The 17,060-nt window shown below is 39.8% G+C and overlaps 1 protein-coding gene across 2 annotated transcripts in view; it reads right to left on the reverse strand.

Moving 5' to 3' along the window:
• RFC1 (replication factor C subunit 1) overlaps positions 1 to 17,060 on the reverse strand; it is an 82,559-nt gene that overhangs the window by 6,847 nt on the left and 58,652 nt on the right. Inside the window, exons 13-24 of one of the 2 annotated variants that reach the window (XM_047719124.1) lie at positions 14,989 to 15,391; positions 13,217 to 13,326; positions 11,558 to 11,672; positions 10,196 to 10,305; positions 9,830 to 9,967; positions 9,576 to 9,671; positions 9,353 to 9,451; positions 7,465 to 7,619; positions 7,223 to 7,340; positions 5,235 to 5,380; positions 1,990 to 2,203; positions 671 to 862 (exon numbers count right to left, since the gene is read on the reverse strand). In XM_047719124.1, the coding sequence (XP_047575080.1) occupies positions 671 to 862; positions 1,990 to 2,203; positions 5,235 to 5,380; positions 7,223 to 7,340; positions 7,465 to 7,619; positions 9,353 to 9,451; positions 9,576 to 9,671; positions 9,830 to 9,967; positions 10,196 to 10,305; positions 11,558 to 11,672; positions 13,217 to 13,326; positions 14,989 to 15,391 (1,896 nt within the window). Of the gene's footprint in view, positions 1 to 670; positions 863 to 1,989; positions 2,204 to 5,234; positions 5,381 to 7,222; positions 7,341 to 7,464; positions 7,620 to 9,352; positions 9,452 to 9,575; positions 9,672 to 9,829; positions 9,968 to 10,195; positions 10,306 to 11,557; positions 11,673 to 13,216; positions 13,330 to 14,988; positions 15,392 to 17,060 lie in introns of both variants that reach the window. The other variant, XM_047719123.1, reaches the window with a different exon arrangement.

A 17,060-nucleotide genomic window follows, 5' to 3' on the forward strand; every position in this document is an offset into this window, starting at 1 on the left:
AGGAACACAGAGTCTTGGATTTAGGAGATAGGTACATTTAGGGAAGACAAAATAAACAGGACATAATTTACATATCTCTCATGTCTATGGAAGACTAAAGAGCTATACTGGAGAAGGCCACTTTTCCCTCCCCTGCATATACAAAACAGAAATGAGGGACAAGAATGACACACACTAAGGATAGAAAAGAACAGAGACTAGATTCCTTTGCCTTAGCCAGCGGTAAATGGTGAGCGGATACCATAAATGGTTTTAATCTTTCCTAGCACGAGACAAGATGGTTTCATCCTGAGAAACTTCTATAGGCAGTTCGATGGCGATAGCAAAACAAATTACAGAAGAGAGGAACAGTTTCACTGAAAATGTTTTTCTTAATGAAACTGTAAAAATATGTGTCTATTGTAAAAAATACCAATGACCAAACAAAAATGGTACTTTTTCTAAAATAGCATATGACCATCAATATGATGGCCTATTTTCTTGCTTTCTTCCACTATTATAAGCAGCTATTTATAAGAATAAAATCTACACCTTTCTCCACCCTCAATGTGATGAACCTAAAAATTTAAAACAGGCCCTGAATGATTTCAGAAGGCGAGTTGTACACAAGAAAGGATAAAACTACTGAGGGAGTATCATGGCATTTCCTGTCTGTAGCTTAAAATACTACCTTGATCATTGCATCAGTTTCCATAGAGTCTTGGTCTTTCTCATCAGATTGAGAGTCATCTTCATTTAACTCTTCACTGTATTCAGAATCCAGCGCGGGGCCTGTGCTGTGTCTGGGTGTCTTTACAGCCTGAAGGGAATATGGAGTGAGGTGGACTTCCTTATTATAAGTTCTCGTGAAGGCTGCTTTCACCTACGGGAAAGGAATAGAGGCTGTTAAAAATATAAGGGCCAAAAAGTCCTTTTAAACTAAAGGTTTTGTGAGATCCTGCAAGATCCTTAAAATATTCTGCAAAATATTATATATGTACATTTAAGTGTATTTCTGCACATTTTTCTGTGATGATGTTCTATTATTTTTCATGACATTCTTAATAGAGCCCGTGAGTCAAAATAAGAACCAGTATTTGGGAACATTAGGCAGACAGAGAGAAATTTAACTTGTGAGATTTAACCGTGTATTCCACTGTTCTACAAAGTAAGAGGTACAGTGAATCAATAAATCAAAAAAGACTTACAATATGGTCCAAGTTAAAGTTGGCCCTTAGGTACCACAAAATACATAAATTATCTTTATCATCAGAATAATGGTTATTTAAAAATACTAACTTTATCATAATAATAATGGTTAATTAAAACTACTAAGTAACTTGAAAAGCCTTAACTTGAAGCTTCTAAACATAGTTGTAGAATTAGTCCTTGAATTCTAACAGTGGTGGTCTCTTGGGAGAATTTACCCATAACCATAAAGTCAGATCAAAATTCTAAAGAAGGCAAGCCACAGAGAATATTTATCTTCTAAAATGGCACCAAAGAAATAGGCAGAGTGTGAGATATTAGATATTACAAATTCATGTTATGTCATTTTAATTTTTTCATGCTCATTATAAAGTATAACTATTATAACTATAATAAATACTAAATTCACAGATTAGGCAGACTGAGAAAAAGTATAAAAATCCTCAGCCAATAAACACATCTTTCTTTTCATAATGTATTACCACCACCTGACTTACTTCCCCCGGCTCATCATTTTTACAAGGAATACATTTATATTTGCTTCTCTAGATTTCATGTCTTGCTTTTCCACTCAATGTTAAGCAATGCTAAAACTACAAATCGTTAAGGTCAAATCCAGAACTCCATTCTTAATACTGCACTCAAACAGAATCTTTGGAAAGCCTAGGCCATAAGAAGGAAAAGCATTTAAAGGGGAAAAAAATTAAACCGCTTTAAAGCACCTACAGCATTTCTGAAACACTTCTACTACAAACCTGGCAATTACAAAGTGATGGAGAACCAGTAGGTTACATAATTTACCTTGGGATCCAGCTTGGAGAAGGGACTAGGTTTGCCTCCCCAGCTGCTCATTTCCATGATATTCTCAAAGTCTTCTTTCATCAAGTAGTAGGCGTCCATAAGAGCAATGACATCCTGTACTCCTTCTACCCCTTGTGAGGTCAAGGGCTGTACAAGTGCATCCCTCATATGGGACAGGTAATCCATGTTTACAGTCCTTTTGCTGGAGTAAGTCCTTAAGCCAAAACAAAAGAGACATAACTGTAGTCAGTGGCAAACTACCACCAACTCAAGCCATAGTGTGCTGAAATTCAATCCACTTTTACTAATGCCCAATGTCATGTCTACTATTTAACAGCTGATAGAGAAAGCCTAGCACTACACCATCAGGATAATGGACACACCAGTGTGCTCAAAGGGAGTAAATTTTCTACTTATCTGGATCAGTGAATGAAAAACACAAATGTAGGTTCCATTACCGACCTACTCTCAGAGCCTGGGCAACACAAGAATTCTATGTGCTCATACTTAACTAAGCCAAAGATTACTCATTCCAGTTCCAAATATTAAAAATATCAGTAAAAGGCAGCGAGATTTCCTACCTCAAGTTCCACTGCTACTTCCTACAAGAGGGTCTGTTACACCTTTTGATCTTTGATTCTAACAGGCAAAATTACACATAAATATTTCCCTCATATTTCCTAGTACAGTTACTCTGAAATCTTTAGTTCTAGAGGAGGGTCTTCCCCAAACTAAGAAAACTGCAGAAATGTCCCTGTATAATCACAAGGTGGTCCACACTTGTGAGGGGAAGGCTTCAGGAAAAAGTCTGCTGTGAACGACACTGTAATCATGAAATGACTTTCTCTCTTGCTCTTAAATACTGTCACTTAAAGACAGAAGATAGATGAACAAAACAGAATGCTACAACTCAAAATCTTTCCAATCCAGCTGCCTCCATCATCAAATGAGGCAATTATATGTGTGCATAATCCATAAATTATATGTGTGCATAATCCAAACAAGAAACCTCAAAAGCTGCTGGGCTTCAAAACCCATAAAAATGTTTAAATTATTCATGGGTCCTGCTCTTGTCTTCAGGTAACTGAGTCTCAATAGTTCTCTTGATTTGAAATCTAGAACCCTTCCCCCAACTGTTTTACAACCTAGGCAAAGAACCAAAAAAAAACCCTTATTTTAAATTCATCCATTTCCTCAAGATTCAGTCTTCCATTGTCAAGCACAACTCGTGCTTGAAGACAAGTATGAGCCCTAAACCACGGTGCCTAAGAAAATCATGAAACCTTTGTCAAAACTGTTCTCTTACTTTGTTCCATTACTGTTATCTTCTATTTAGAATCACAGAAAATTCAACTCTAGAGAAGTCTAAAGGTACTATCTAGTGTTCCTAAATCAAGGGTTCTTAACCTCAGAAATCTGTAATTCCCCTAGCATTACTTGTGCATTAGCACAATTGGGAGTAATAAAGATCAAAGAGCTTTCCAGATTCTCGGAGGCATCTATAACCCCAACAAGTACTAATAATAAAATCACTTTATCTTTAAAATCCACTTTAAAGATAAAGAGAAACTGAGATCTATGAAAATGCAATGACTTAATTAGGGTTGAAAAGTTAAATAAGAAGGTCCTAATTTACTTAAAAAATTGTGAAATTCACTATAGATATCCTCTGCTGATGACAATCTCGTATACGTGATTCATTAAGGAATATTTACTGACCCAATTTTATATGCTGGATGGGCAGGCCTACCTTCCACCAGAAATGTTTGGTCTAATGGGAGAAGGGGACAGACATACAAAAGCACAGCCACAAAAAAAAAACTGGAAGTCCAGTGCCCACAATCTACATGAATACAGTGGGGGAGTCAAAGGCAATACCCGCAGGGCACAGGGATGCATCACCTTTTTAAAAAACAGAGGGCAGGGAGGAGGAAAAGAGCTCAGAACCTGGCCTCCCCCTTGAGCAATGAGTAGAGCGGTGGGAAATGCAACCCTTTCTAATTTCTAGAGACCACGGACATCCCTTGGCTCATGGTCTCTTTTCCCATTTTCAAAGTCAACAATTAACATCTTAAAATGTCTTTCTCTCTCTGTGGCTTGATATGGCTGCCTCCCTTTTTTCTTTTTGGTATAGACCCTTGTAATTACACAGGCTTGCCCATATAATCCAGGATATTCTTTGCATCTTAAGATGGCAATAAATTCGTGTTATTTTAAACCATTAAGTTTGGGTAATTTGTTACAGGAACTATAGGAAATGAATACAAGAGTCACAAAAAAAAAAAAAAGAAAAAAAAAAAAGACCCATGCCATAGACTAGAAAGAGGGAACACAGTAGGAAGCAGAATTTTACAGGAATCGAAGAAAGAAAGAAATTTCAGTTCAGCTTCAAACAAAAGTTCTGAGTGGACCAATGTTAACATCGCCTCCAGAGATCAGAAAGAGAAATAAGACTGCTCAAGTTCTTCGTGGTTAAAAATAAATCCCTGAAGTTCACTTAATATTTGTATACATGCACATTCTCTAAGTTTCTGAACTTTAACAACACTGTACCAAATAACAAGAGTTTTTGGACTTCATTAAACTTCTCCAAGCACACGCACTTTCAATCATCGGCATGTCTGCCTCCTGTTGTCTCATGCTGAACTATGTCCCCTATCCTAAATGACTTGGTCGGTCTACTACTAGGATAGCTAAAAACTGGTTTATTTATTTAAACAGTACCCTTTTTCCTGTTAAGTTATTTGGAAGCTGAGACATTCTGTATACCTACTAGTAATAGGCACAGTCATAATGATAAACAGTAGCACTACCTCAGATTTACATAGCTTTTTTTTTTTAAGATTTTATTTATTTATTTGACAGACAGAGATCACAAGTAGGCAGAGAGAGAGGAAGGGAAGCAGGGATCATAACCTGAGCCGAGGGCAGAGGCTTTAACCCACTGAGCCACCCAGGTGCCCCACATTTATGTAGCTTTAAACTTAATCTTAAAGTTACGGATTATCTACCAACTGGGCTTATTCTCCAAAGCATCCCTTTAAATGATAAAACAAGTATTATACGGATTATAGATAATTAACACCCAGGCCAACAAAATATAAGGAACTTATCCAGGACCATTTATCTAGTTAGCAATAAAATCAAAACGAAAACACCAATCTTTTGACTGACGCTATCCTCACTGGATAAAGACTAAACACGCTACGCTGAGAAAATGCCAGACCTGGACTAACACCACTTACCTGAGACTCATGTGAAGTGCTAGGTCCTGCACAATACGATCGTGTTTGCCGGTAGATGAGTGCCTCCCCAACCAGCTTGGGAAGGTTGGAAACTGAGTCATGTACCCCCTCATTAACTCTCCAGGAAGAACACTGGCATAAATGGCCTGAAAAAAATCAATTGCAGTCCACTGAATTCAGTGCAAAGTTGCTTCCTATGCTACTGGCTTCCAAGGAGTCTCGAGCAAACGAAGCAACACTGTCCCAGGTACCTAATTCCAGAACATCACACCCTTTCCCTCTGTCTCTCTTCCATCCAAGAACAGCGGATCAGTCCAAAACATGTTATGGCCCTCAGAGAGATCATCTGGCATTTCGGCCTCCTTGACCAACTGATCCCAAAACACCAGTTACTTCAGGAGGCAGAAGAGACTTTAAGAGGAACATGACTGGCTTTAACATGAACTATTGATAGCACAGCTGGATCAAAGCATAGAAAACTGAACAGAGCATTAAGTAAACTGGCACTTGGGAAAATATTTTTAAAAAGGTATCCTTGAATGTCTTTTAAATCCAGGGCTCATACTTTTTATAAACTGGAATTATACATAAATTTTGTATCCTGCTTTATTCTAATAATATTCTCTCATAAGCATTTTTCATATTAGTCTTTATAAATGATTTTAAAGACTGCACAATATTCCATCAAGAATGTTTACCATACTCATGCTCCTATTGCCAGACATGGAGATTTTCTCTGATTTCTAATAGTCTCAGAACTAAGGTAATATTTTTGTACATTAAGCTTTTCTCATGTTTAAAGTTATTTCTTTAGGATAAATTTTTAAAGTTACAATTATTAGTATAAAAACTGAACACTTGTAAAACATAAGAGAAAGGATTCTTTATATCCAGAATGAATCTTTGTTTTTTGGTATCCCAACAACGTACAGGCAGAATTAAGAGAGGAGCAGGCCTTCCAGAAGTCCCTTATTATTACTCGGGACAATAATACAGTATAAATATGTAAAACTCAAGAACAAATAACATTCTTTTTTTTTTTTTTTAAAGATTTTATTCATTTATTTGACAGAGGGAGAGAGATCCCAAGTAGGCAGAGAGGCAGGCAGAGAGAGAGGAGGAAGCAGGCTCCCTGCCGAGCAGAGAGCCCGACGCAGGGCTTGATCCCAGGACTCTGGGACCATGACCCGAGCTGAAGGCAGAGGCTTAATCCACTGAGCCACCCAGGCGCCCCCAAATAACATTCTTAATTATGAAAGTTTGCAAAGCTCTGTTTTGAGTGAAAGTTACCCCTTAAACAAAGTGCCCAGTATAAAGCCGCCTCTTCAGCAAGGAAGAATAAAATCAGAGTTCACGTATCAGAGAAGTAGCCCCTGACCTGCCCTGGCTGCATCTCCAAGCAGGAGCTACTCAGTCACCACTGGGGAGCACCAAGAATGACAAAAAAGAAATGGATTGATTCTTAAGGTAAAACAGAGCAAATGAAACTTTTGACTAACATCTTATTTATGTCTGGAATCTAACATTCCTATTTCCATATGTCCATTTACATAAAAACATTTTGAAACCCTGAAAAATCTGGCTATTTTTATGTTTTATTTTTATTAAGAAATGGACAATCGTGACCCCAGAGTATTTTGTTTTTTTTTTTTAAGATTTTATTTATTTATTTGACAGAGAGAGATCACAAGTAGACGGAGAGGCAGGCAGAGAGAGAGAGAGAGGGAAGCAGGCTCCCTGCTGAGCAGAGAGCCCGACGTGGGACTCGATCCCAGGACCCTGAGATCATGACCTGAGCTGAAGGCAGCGGCTTAACCCACTGAGCCACCCAGGTGCCCCAACCCCAGAGTGTTTTAATCTAGAACAGACATTATCTTGGCCGCAAGAGCCATAACGTTTCTCTAGGGCTGCATGTAACTACAGGAGCTCACAGCTGTTTCGTTCTCCCTGCAGCAGAGTCTGCATCTTAGGGAGAGCCCTGGACTTACCTGCGTGGGCAGGAGACTCCAGTTCTGTTTACTCCGGATCTGACGGTCCACTAGATCACCATCACATATGCTGTCTGCTGCTCTGCTTAAAAGCATCAAGTGCTTTTTCATGTCTCCCCTGCATAAATACACCAGTTTGGATTATACCACGGTCCATACTCACGGCCCTCTCTCCCAGGAACGTGGCCTTCCCTGTGCCAGGAGGGAACGAATTCTACCCCTCACGAGCTCTGAACACTCACCCTGCAGCCACAGGCTTCACGTGTACGTAGTTCTCCTGGACAAAGAGGGGTGCTATCGAATAATCATGAAAGAAGAGATCTGACTTGTCCATAAGTGACATATGAGCGGTCTCCTCTCCAGCTGCAAACACTTTCCGGGCAACATCAAATGGGCCCTAAAAAAGAGAGGGACGCACCTAATAGAATGGCCGATGTCCAAAATACTGACAACATCAAACACTGCAGGGATGTGGAGCAACAGGAACTCTCGTTCATTGCTAGTAGGAATGCAAAATGGTATAGTCACTTGGAAGACAGACTGGTAGTTTTTTTTTTTTACAAAACTAAATATACTCTTACCATACCATCCAGCAGTTGTCATCCTTGGTATTTATCCAAACAAACTGAAAACACACTACACAAAAAACCTGCACATGGATCTTTACAGTAGCTTTATTCTTAACTGACAAAACTTGGAAGTAATCAAGATGTCATTCAAAAGATGAATAAACTGTGGTAGATCCAGACACTGGAGTATTATTCACCACAGAAAAGAAGTGAGCTGTCATAAGGCCAGGAAAAGGTATGGAGAAACCTTAAATGCATATTATTAAGAGAAAGAAACCAATGTGGGGGAGCCTGGGTGGCCACTGGTTCTGACTCCAGATTTCAGCTCAGGTCATGATGTCAGGGTCACGAGATGGAGCCCTACAATGTGGAACCCGCTTAAGATTTTCTCTCCCTCTGTCCCTCCCCCTGCTCACGCTTGCTCACTCACTCTCTCTTAAAAAAAAAAAAAACCTGAAAAGGCTATATACTGTATGATTCCAACTACAGGACATTCTGAGGAAGATGCAACTATGGAGACAACAAAAAGATTAGTGATTGGGATACCTGGGTGGCTCATGTCAGTTAGGCGACTGGCTAACTCTTGATTTAGGCTCAGGTCATGATCTCAGAGTCATGAGATCGAGTCCCGTATCAGGCTCCACCCTGAACATGGAGTCTGCTTGTCCTCTCCCCCTGCTCCACCCCTTGCTCATGTTCTCTAAAACAAATAAATAGGCTAAAGATCAGTGATTGTCCGGGGGCTAGGGAAAGGGATGGATGAACAGGGGGAGTACAGAGTATTTTTAGGGCAATTAAACTATTCTGTGTGATATACAATGGTGGACCTAAGCTATGACACATTTGTCAATACCCATGCAATATACATGAGGAGTGAATTAACCCTGATGTAAACTAGGACTTTGGGTGATAATGACGTACTGGTACAGGTTCAGCTGGAACAAATGTACCACTCTGGTGGGGGATGCGGACAGTGTATGAGGCCATAGGAGTCTGGAGTATGGGAAAATAAGAGAAGTCTTTGTACCCTGTGCTAAATTTTGCTATGAAACTAAAACTGCTCTTAAAGTTTATTGATTTAAAAAAAAAAAAAAGAGCGGGTTACAAACACTAATTAATCACTGCTCTAACTGTAATAATAAATTCTGACTAGTGACTAGGTGAAACAGAACACAGATAATTAATACAGACTTCTAGTTTCAAGTTTCAGAGAGATTATTAAATAATAAGCCATTTCAAACAGGTTATTCCAAAAGTTCCAAACTTCAAAACATGAAATCTATATATAAGGGACTCTGAAAAGGCCATTTTATAACTACTGAAGCATAAGTATAATTTAAAACTTCCATTGCTCATAATTTAAAATGTACACTAAAAGTCCTTGAGGAAAAATTCATTTGAATTAGAAAACTTCTTAGGAGCTGTCTTTCTTATTATAAATATCTACAGGTTCAACAGGCGTATCCAGGAACTACAGTAACTACTTTGACTAAGTTAATACGAGCAGAACAAGAAATGCTTTAGCTTGAGAAAGTAACTAAGAAATGAAAATTTATTTTACCAGTCTGATATCCTTCTTGGCTCTATGAGAATCAGCCTTGGCCTGGTCATAGGTTAGGGCCTTACTTCGTGCACACCACATACTCAGATTGTGTAAAACCTAACAGAAATAATAAATAAGACATGGTCAAGGTGGGAAAATAATGCCACTCCTCCTCTCTGAAAAGTTAAAGGCATTAATTCAAAGGAATCAGCAACTATTACACAACATGTATTTAATTTACCTGTCTGATATCTTGATTGGCTCCCAAAATTATTTCATTCATAGCCGGAGGGGGGATCTTCAAACCCTCTTTAAATGCAATAGACATCATAGCACCCTGAAATTGACAAAGGAGAATCATAAACTTTTTTTTTTAAATTCACATAATCAGATATTTTTAGAATATTTATCAGGTACTTTTTAAAGGTAACTTTTGAGAAATACCAAAAAATAAGAAGGAGAGTATGATGGAGAAAAAAATTCCAATCATCATACCTTAATCTGTTCAACTCGAGGTCTTTGAAAACGAAGATCAAAACAATAATGAACCAAAGAGCGAATCTTGGGATGATTTCTATCATTGCACATACAAATAATGGGAATTTTTGTATGTTTTATCAGACCAATTAATTCCTAAAAGGCAAATTTGCAACACAAAAATAATTATTTAAAAACAACAACAACAACAAAATACTACACAAAGTATGTATTTTAGGTTTTGAAAGCCTTGGCAATACGCTTTAATTGCTATAAGTATTACAGCAACATTAGTTCTTGAAATATTAAAAAAAAAAAAAAAAACACACATAACTACAACTAAAAATCAACGGTAAAACTGCAAAACTACAGTGCTTTCACTACCTGAATTCCTCCCCTGTCCTCATTGCCTGCCATGCCATCTACTTCATCCATGATGAGAGCATGTTTCGTGCTTAATGAATGGGCTGTTCCGCCTGACCCGTGCTGAGAAGCTATGGGATGGGACAAAAAAGAAAACTGTTCAAAGGCTGTTATTTTATTTAAAAAACATGTAAAATATTTTAAACCAAAATGCAAGAGGCACAAGCATATGCAGATGAAAAGAAATTCCACCTCCCACCTTCCCCGCCTCGGGTATCCTTATACATACTAAAAACATGGGTGCAAAAAAATACACAACTTGGTTTTATCAGTCAATATATTTTGGTGATCTGTTCCTTATCTGTAGATATACAACACCTCATTTTTTAAGGCTGTTTAATAATATCCCATTTTACACATATCTATTAGTATCATAGTATCATAATCACTATCTATAGAGAGTATCATAATTACTACCTATTGATAAAATAAGAAGATGCTTCCAACCTTCTGCTATTCTAAATCATACTAAATGAATATCCTGATAGATGTCATTTTGCATATATACAAGTATATCAATTGCTAAATTCCAAGAGCTGGAATTTCTGAGCTAAAAGGTCTGTATAATGTAACTTTTGAAAAATACTAACAGACTACTGTCCAGAGTAGTCCCAATTAACTAATACTCTCACCAGCTAGAGTGACCGTTCCTGGGCAAATTCTCTTTAATAATGATTTGCTACCATAGAAAGTAGCAAGACTTCAGAGGACCCTGCAATATCCATCATAAATTCTAAACCAGCACTACTCAGTCTGTAGTTTGAGCATCTTATTTTTCCCATACATTCTGACCACACCAGACCACCAGCTACAGCCCAAAACACGGTGTCACCTTCACAGTTTCTTCTCCTTTGCTACCATCTTTGCCTATATGACCTCTTCCACCACAAATAATCCTCTTTCAACCTCCAAGGCCTGTCAAACAAATATCACCCTTATCCTGGCTTTCCCGAGTGCCCCAAATCAAATCATTTCTTCATCTATAAGCCTCTATTACCTCACTCATCACACTGAATTACAATAATTTATTCACTACCCTCTTCACAAGATTCACCTGTGAATCCTCTAAAATAATGTGCAAAACGCATAAACATGTCCATATATGTATTTTAACACATTCTTAGAAACTGCTAAGACCTGGAAAAAAAAGGCCGGGGGCCGGGGGGGGACTATTGTCCTATAAGAGTTCCATCATTAGCCCCAGGATTTAGCAGGGTGCCTGGCACATATTAATGTTCAATACTGGTTCCTAAATATTTAAGTGAACTTGTTTTCCTTACATAACCAAAGAAAACCAAAATAAAAAATCCAATACCCACATACTTGAATAAAAGCCTGTGATGCTGGTATTATTCAGTGATTCAGCAACAATCTCCTTCAAACTGTTCTTACTCCGAGTGTCACTTGCATTCAGTTCCACGTAGCTATATCCCAATTCCTAATCAAAGTATTGGAAACCGTTATTGTCACAGTGCAAATTATTAACTCTCTCAAAAATAAAGCAACAAAAACAACATAAGGAGCCACGGATTAAAAAAAGAGAAAGACAATGAGATAATATGCCTCACAATATTGTGAGATTTTTAAAATATATACATATATGCCACACGCACACACAAACAAGTGCCATCTTAAAACCACAGCTGATAAATCACGAATCTAGAAGAGTATACCTGAATAAGTAATTTTACTAAGTTTGCTTCTGAAAATCCTATAAAGAATTAAATACACCTATCCCTAGATTTCAATTTCAGATATAGAATTAATTTACTATAAGATACAAAAAGTAATTCTTGGCTCCTCAAGATAAAGTTAAATCATTCATTATCAAACCATCCTGATACATAATCTTCTTACCCAGCTGTGAAAAATCAAGTTATTCTGACTCATTTCCCAAAACTGATTATACTGATTATAGGCATTATAAAATGCCTTCATGCAATTCCCCTCCAGAATAATGATAATAATAAAGGGAGAAAAGAGTCATGTTTACAACTGTAGAGACTAGGAAAAAAAACTTTTTTTTTAAAAGTTTACAATAGAATAGAAAATATATAGCTGTTCTATCAGTGGAAATATGCTCTGGCCCATAAAACAAGGGCAAAACAAAACCGCCAGCTTATAGGACAAGGGTTGGGAAATCCAGTCGTATATTTAAAATAAGTTTTAAATCCCTCATTCTGGGACACCTAGGTGGCTCAGTTGTTTAAGCCTCTGCCTTTGGCTCAGGTCATGATCTCAGGGTCCTGGGATCGACCCCCGCATTGGGCTCTCTCCTCAGTGGGGAGCCTGCTTCTCCCTCTGCCTGCCACGCCCCCTGCTTGTGTTCTCTTGCACATGTGCACACGGGTCTCTAACAAATAAGTAAATAAAATCTTTAAAAAAAAAAAAGTAAATATAAAAATAAATTAAATAAATAAAATCTCTCCTTTTATCATTCTGATGCCACTTCATGTATCACTTTACATTCTGCTCCATGACCTCTGGTTTGCTCTAGTGTCTCCTCCTCTCATGGTCTAGATATGGCAGCCGTAGAGACATGGGCAAAGGCAGGCTCCCAGAGCATGGGCCACCAGCCTCCTCTGTAAGCCCATTTCATTTGTCACATGAGGATGGTAGGAATACATATATTCAGTACAGAGAATTCTTACAATAGTATGTAAAATATTTCTATCCGTAAGAGTCTCTAAGACACATTTATACTACCCAAAAGATAATGCACCCAAGGGCTTACTTAGCACACTGCCTGGCACACAGCTAAATATTACCTATTATTTTAATTACCAACATTAAGAAAAGGATGAAAATGACAAATATCCCCGGAACCAAGGTAAATTCTGAAAGTCTGACTTTAGAAAAATCTATATGCAGCATGTTAAAATACAGATACCACAGACCTACTAACACACGCACATGTATGTACCTGCTACACGCGCCTGTTCCCGGGTTAGCCTTCCAACTGCAAGACAGCACCACACTCACCTGACAAACCAGAGAAGCTGTGGTTGTCTTGCCAACACCTGGAGGGCCTGAGAGCAGCGCTGCTTTAAAACTAGAGCCATCATCTTTGCCAGCAAATTTACCGAACTTTGCTGCTGGGGAAAAAAGAAGTTCCAGAGTGTTAACCTATATGCCCTAAGAGAAGTTCAGTATTGGCAGGAATCACTACGCACGAACCGAAAATCAAGACCAGTTCTCTGGTTTACCTCTAAATCTGCAGAGCATTTTCTACAAACCATGAACAACACTTCCAGAGTACTTAGTGAGACTCAACTAACTGCCTACCTCACTTACACCCAAAACGAAACACTAAGACTAACTCTGAAATTCTGATTTGAAACCATAATTGTAGGAGTTTCCTTTCCGACAAAAGCACAGGTCAGGGAGCTGAGTCATCTGGGCTCCAATCCTAACTCCTGCTCCCCTAATCCCGCCGCTCACCAGCGGGGAGAAAAGATGCAACCTCCTGGGCCTATTTCCTCCCTCTGTAAAACGAGGGTGGCAATAGTAATGTGCCTGGCAGGGATACTGTAAGGATGAGCGTGCTGAGCACTGAGCCAGGCATGCCTCAATGACCGTCAGCAAGCCCCTCGACTACCGGATCACAGAAAGAATGAACTGAAGATGGTGTGTCTGCCACTATCCTGCCCAGCTCAACTCTAGAGCATTCTTCTCCCCTTATCACACAGGTGCCTGACTCATCAAGGGTGCTCCGTACAGACACGACGACGGAGAGAGAGAGATGGCTAAGCCTGCTACAGGCATGGGAAAAGGGACTTTAGTTCCCCTGAAGCTTTATAAAGTCTTCTCCAGGAATATAAAGCACTATAACCGCCTTTATGGTAGATTTTATGTGGTTTCAGAAAGAGAAGAGGAGCCCAACTTAACCCTGCGTCTTTACAATTACATCCTCTACCTGGCATAAATAAGCTGGCAACATCGGCCAGTGTCCAGTGAGCAGACGGACGTTGATAACCCAACCATCACTCTGGGAATTCGCTGTGCTGCTCCCTGAATTTTGCCTTCTTACTTCTCACACGGTACCCTCCAGGGCCGCAGGTGAAGCTTGGGAAGACACTACTAACCTCTGTGACCTGAAGCCTCGGTTTCACCAATGTCCTGAACGTTAAATACAGAGTGTACTGTTCAGCGTCATGACCCACACATGGCGAAGCAGTGCAGGAACCAGAGCTCAGGCCCACCGAAAGCCAATGCGCCGCTGGGATTTTCAGGCTGCCTCGTCTGGAAGTGCGCCTCAGCTGCTGATCTGCACACATGCCCCCCTACCCCCAGTCTCCCGGGCCCTGCCAGGGGCTCGCTCACACATCTGCAGACCTTGGTACCTGTACTCTTTCCCACACAACGCTCCTCCTCCGCTTCGCCTAGCTAACTCCCACTTAGGTTCCAAGTCTTTGCTCGGCTCTCCCTTCCTCCGGGGCTGGGATGCACCTCCACGTCCCTGAGCTCACACCTCCATGCTCTCCGTGCCCTCCACTCACCCCTACAACAGTACTTAGCACCACTATCTTCACTGCTGCTTCATCTATGTCCGTGACTGACTGTGAGCAAACGGAGGGAGGCAGCTCCAGTCACAAGAGCACCTCCGGGGTCCAGGACAGCGCCTGCACTCAGCACAGGCTTTCCATGTCTGCTGAGAGATGAGCGGCCCAACTATTCTACTCCCCCACAAATGCAGAACTGAGCAATCACATGGTGACAGACACACACAGAAACGAAGGAAGCTGTAAAATCACCGCGTTTCGTATCCGCGGACGGACTCCTGTGCCAGTTCTGGAGCCAGCGGAGGAGTTTGTTGGTGCAGCTCTGGTCACCTTGCTGTCCGATTATGGTCTTGAGCGAGGTTGGCTTGTATTTATCCACCCAGAGCAAATGTTCCACTTTGTTTTTTTCACTGCTGTCATCAGCCAAATTCCTAGCCTGGCTGTCACCGTCTGTCTCCTCAGCCACCTGCTCCTCGAAGTCCAGGCATCTCCAAAACACACCTGTTCCCTTTTTTGGAGACTTTGTAGTGCTGTCCTTTTTGGGAGTCAGTCTGCTTTTTTTGGATTCTGATTCCTTCTTAGTTGGGCTAATTTTTCTTTTTCCTTGGTCTTTTTTTTGAGGTGTTCTTTCCAATTTGGACTTTTCTTTCTTCATCTTAAAAATTGGAAAGGTGAGGAAAAAAAGAAACCTGATAAGATTTACAGAGTATCTCTCCTGCTAAATGTACTCTCTGGGGCAATCTGGGATACCCAAGTGAGCTACCCAAATGTGGGTCTGGTTTTTTACAATAAACCCTGCCTTTGTGGAAATCACCACCTTCCAAACTTTATAAAAATTAACAACAAACACAACAAAAAGCATCCAAATGCCTTTTTTTTTTTTTTTTGGTGAGACCATATTAGTTTACAAATAATACATATTCTATAATCAGTCTGAAATCCAAGATAAAACATTAAGAAATTTTTGTTCCAATTTTGACTTGTTAAAAGTCAACACCTCCACAAAAACTTGTAGACAAATATTCATAGCAGAATTATGATATGTAATCAAACAATTACCTTACTATTACAGCCAAAAAATAGAAGCAACCCAAACTGGCCATCAACTGAAGAATGAATAAACCAGATATGGGACAGACACACGACAGAGTGTCAACCACCAAAACAGAGGAGTAGAGTCTTGACACATGTACTTTAGTGCAGCTGGACCTTGAAAACATATGAGGTCAAAGAAGCCAGATACAAAGGGTCACAAATTGCATGTTCCCCTGTAGATAAAATGTCCAGAATAAGCAAATCCATGGAAACAAAAAAAACGGAACAGTGGTTGCCAGGGGTTGGATATGAGGAATGATGGCTAACTGGCTATGGAGAGTGATAAAAATGTTCTAAAATTAGATACTGGTGATGGTCGTATGATCTCGTGAATATACTAAAAATCTCTGACATACATTGTAAAAGGGTGAATTTTATGATGGGAATGTCTCAAAAAAGAAAAAAAAGGTGCCTCTTTGCCAGTGAGTGGATGCTGAAATTAGTGGGTAAATATTTGAGGAGATACAGGATATTACCATAGTATTAAAGTTCCCTCCAAGATATTTATCAATTACAAAGGGGAAAACAGTCACTTTACTAGTGGTGAAACCAGTCAGAAGCCACCTTAATCAAGATGAACATCACCAATATGCAGACATATCGACTCAAGGTTGTGAGGTCAAGCACCGCATCGGGCTCCATACTCGGCATGGAGCCTGCTTAAGATTCTCTCTTCCGGGGCGCCTGGGTGGCTCAGTGGGTTAAGCCGCTGCCTTCGGCTCAGGTCATGATCTCAGGGTCCTGGGATCGAGGCCCGCATCGGGCTCTCTGCTCAGCAGGGAGCCTGCTTCCCTCTCTCTCTCTCTGCCTGCCTCTCTGTCTACTTGTGATCTCTCTCTGTCAAATAAATAAATAAAATCTTTAAAAAAAAAAAAAAAGATTCTCTCTTCCTCTCCCTCTGCCTCTCCCCAACCCCACCTCTCTTAAAAAAAAAAAAAAAAAAAGGAAAGAAAAGAAAAAGATGTATTAACATACACATCTAATATTATGTACTGAGAAGAACAAAATACCACTTCTGTGGAATCCTGCCAAAAATGTATAACCTCAATCTAAGCATAAGACATCAAAAAACCCAAACTTGGACACATTCTACAAAAGAGCTGACTAGTACTCATGAAAAGTCTCAAGTCTGGAGGCGCCGGAGTGGCTCGGTCAGTTGGGCATCTGACTCTTGATTTCAGTTCATTCATGACCTCAGTATCCTGGGACTGAGCCCCACATTGGGCTCT

Source organism: Lutra lutra, chromosome 2 (genome assembly GCF_902655055.1).
Source record: "Lutra lutra chromosome 2, mLutLut1.2, whole genome shotgun sequence".
In the NCBI taxonomy this organism is placed as follows: domain Eukaryota; kingdom Metazoa; phylum Chordata; class Mammalia; order Carnivora; family Mustelidae; genus Lutra; species Lutra lutra.